General features: G+C 49.3%; 1 protein-coding gene across 1 annotated transcript in view; it reads right to left on the bottom strand.

Annotated features, from left to right (window-relative positions):
* Positions 1-2,060, bottom strand: part of Tmed2 (transmembrane p24 trafficking protein 2) — a 13,022-nt gene extending 10,962 nt beyond the window's left edge. Inside the window, exon 1 of the mRNA XM_019204522.1 lies at positions 2,049-2,060. Coding sequence (XP_019060067.1) covers positions 2,049-2,060 — 12 coding nt within the window. The remainder of the gene's footprint in view (positions 1-2,048) is intronic.
* Positions 2,061-2,884: the final 824 nt, after the last annotated feature.

Below are 2,884 nucleotides of genomic sequence, written 5' to 3'. Positions count from 1 at the left end.
CCCTTCCGGCTGCGCCACCCGAGGGGGCTGATGCGGGCGCCGGGGATTGGCGAGCACCCGGGGCTGCCACGTAACGGATGTACGGCGGCCGTCAAGGGTCAAGCCAGCTGAGCCCGGCTCAGGTTCGGACGGCGGCTCTGAAGTGCCAAACCGTTCTTCCTCAGCCTTTTGGCATCCAAACTAAACTTCACGTGGATTTAAGAAGAAAACGGTAATCGAGAGGCTTCCCCTGCCCGGTACAACGCCGTTTTACGATTCGTCAGGAAGATGATGAACAATTTTGGATCCAGTGATGGAATGGAGAGAATGGAAAGTGGGGGCTGAAGCCAAGAGCTTTGAGGGGTTTTGTTGCCCCCTCCCCATCTCCCTGCTCTTCTGAGTCTGGCGAGGGGTGGAGGTGCGTGTAGGCGCGGGGTGCTGGTTGGAAATGCCCTAGATCTTCGCCTAGGTGTGGATACTTGGGTGTTTTACTTGGATTTTTTCAAAAATCAAGAAGCTGTATACTTAAGCAAATGCACTATATTTTACTATAAGTATGTAAAAAGTTAACTGCCATAAAGTTTACCTTGTTCAAGTTCCCTCAAAGTAGATCTCCCAGTTCTCTAAAGTCTTGCTGCATTTCCGAACCCCCGTGGCTCTGGCCAGCTGCTGCAGTTGTCTTTTCTGGAGCTGGGCCTCCTGGCATTCTCCCACTCCTCCCTCCCAACCCGATTCACACATCATCTCTTATGTCCCCAAATGCTCCTAAACATCCTTCTGCCCGATACTTGCCTCTTCTTCGTGTTTGTGACCAAGACCTATTCCGGTCAAATGACTGAATTTCCACTCCTGAAGCACAGCCTCCGAGCCAGTGTGACATCCTCTCAGCCCTAGTTCACTGACCCGACCTGGTGTCAAGGATCCTGGACTCTTTCTCCACTTTTGCACGTAACTGTGTGAGCTTCGTTATATTGCATCTCCTCTCAGAGCCTCCGTTTTCTTAGCTGTAAAAAAAGGATGACTCCAGAAATTTTGAGAGTTTATTTTTTGCAAAGACCAATAGGCAATAGGGGGCAGTCGTGGCACAATATCCAGTGTCCCTGTTTGGGTGTCGTGGACAGGAGCGCTTCGTGAAGGCTTCCTGGCGGGGGTGTCTTACTGGCCAAGTTGCCAGGGATGGCCCCGGCTTCCCTGTCCTCTGCCTGGCAGAGGTCTGGCTTCCTTGCCAACTCAGACCTGAGAAAAGTGACAAGGACAATTTTGTTTCCATCTACAAATTTCAATGTTAACATTTAACTTTGAACTGATTAAAAAACTGTCTGACTCCACCCATCAGGGATTTAAAATACAGACAGCATCAGTACAACACAAGGAATTAAATATTGTGGTTTTTCCGCGGGGGTTTTTTTTTTTTTTCTGCTTGTTTTTTGTTTGGGTGCTGGGGGTGGAACCCAGTGTCTCCTGCATGCTAGGCAAGTGCTTGACCACTGGACTACTTGCCCAGCCCGTTTTATTTTATTTTGAGACAAAATCTCACCAAATTTCCCAGGCTGGCCTTGATCTTGCCACCCCTCCTATCCCAGCTTCTTCCTTCTGTTACTTTATTGACAAAAATTTAAAGATGCTAGAATAACCCCGATTCTAGCTTTTAGTTTTCTTTGTTTGTTGGTACCTGGGATCAAACTTAGAACCTTACGCTTGCAAAGCAAGCGAGGTGCCACTGAGCTAAATACCCGGCACTTGTTTTTGTTTTTTTGAGACAGGGACTCAGTAAATTGCTACTTGCAATCCAGTCCCCCTGCCTAGGCCTCCCGAGCTCTGGGATTCTTTGCACCGACCTCAAAAGGGATTGAACCGTAACATCATCACCTAATCCCTCCCGCTGCAGGGGTGGAGCCCTGAGCTCCTAGCCCTTTCTCTGTTCTCAGCCCCCAACCCGTGCTGCGTCGCGGGAACTACATTTCCCAGGATCCCTTGCTCGCTGCCTTGAGGATCTAGCCAATTGCAAGCACTGGCGGCTGGGAGGAAAGAAAAAGCCCGGCGTTTGTTTCCTCTGCCTTGGAAAGCACCTTGTTAGTCATTGCGGCCGTCAGTTGCCACTTGCCCCCTTCTACTGTGTCTCTTTGTCCATGGGCTCCGGTGACCCCACTTCCTTCCTTCGTCCCCCCAGTTCAGAGTTAGTGCATTTCTGATACTCTTAGTCTCAGGGATGTCCCCCAGGCCCACCTGGCTTGTCATCCCCCGTGGTGATGGCTTTTAACAGTACCTAAACCTAGTCCCGCGCCTGTTATCCCAGCACTCTGTGTCTGAGGCAGGAGGATCACTGTGAGTTCGAGACCAGCCTGAGCTACTAGTGAGTTCCAGATCAGTCTCAACTACATGTGAGACCCTGTCTCAACCCCCCCCCAAAAAAAGTACCTAAGCTTACCAAGATAAGTCATGTAAAGGTACAAGATCCCAATTATTAGTGTAACTATCGTATACCTAAAATGTACCAATGAACAATAAAAAAATGTAAAAAGAAAAAAATAAAGATAAAAGTACATCTGGAGGAAGAAACACAATGGCAGCTCCCACCAGCCTTGGTGGTGCTGCCTGTGGTCTAGGACAAGTCAGGATGCCGTTAACATCTGGAAGGCACAAAAATACAGCGTGCGCTACAGGTGACAACTGAGCTGAGACTCAAGGAAAACTGACGTCAGCAATCAGTGATGCATGACAGAGGGATTTTCGGGCAGGAGGCACTACATTCCTCGAACTGGAACACAGTGAGCTAGCTGTAGGACATAGAATAACACGTGCAGTCAGCAAAACTGGGGCCATGCTTGGGTCAGTCTTCCACACCATGCTAAGGTTTCACTTTATTCTGGAGAGCAGCAGTCAACTACTGCCCATGGTCTGTTTT

This window comes from Fukomys damarensis, unplaced genomic scaffold, assembly GCF_012274545.1.
Source record: "Fukomys damarensis isolate Sample0158 unplaced genomic scaffold, DMR_v1.0_HiC HiC_scaffold_12, whole genome shotgun sequence".
Taxonomy (NCBI): Eukaryota; Metazoa; Chordata; class Mammalia; order Rodentia; family Bathyergidae; genus Fukomys; species Fukomys damarensis.
This window is presented reverse-complemented; position numbering and strand designations above follow the sequence as displayed.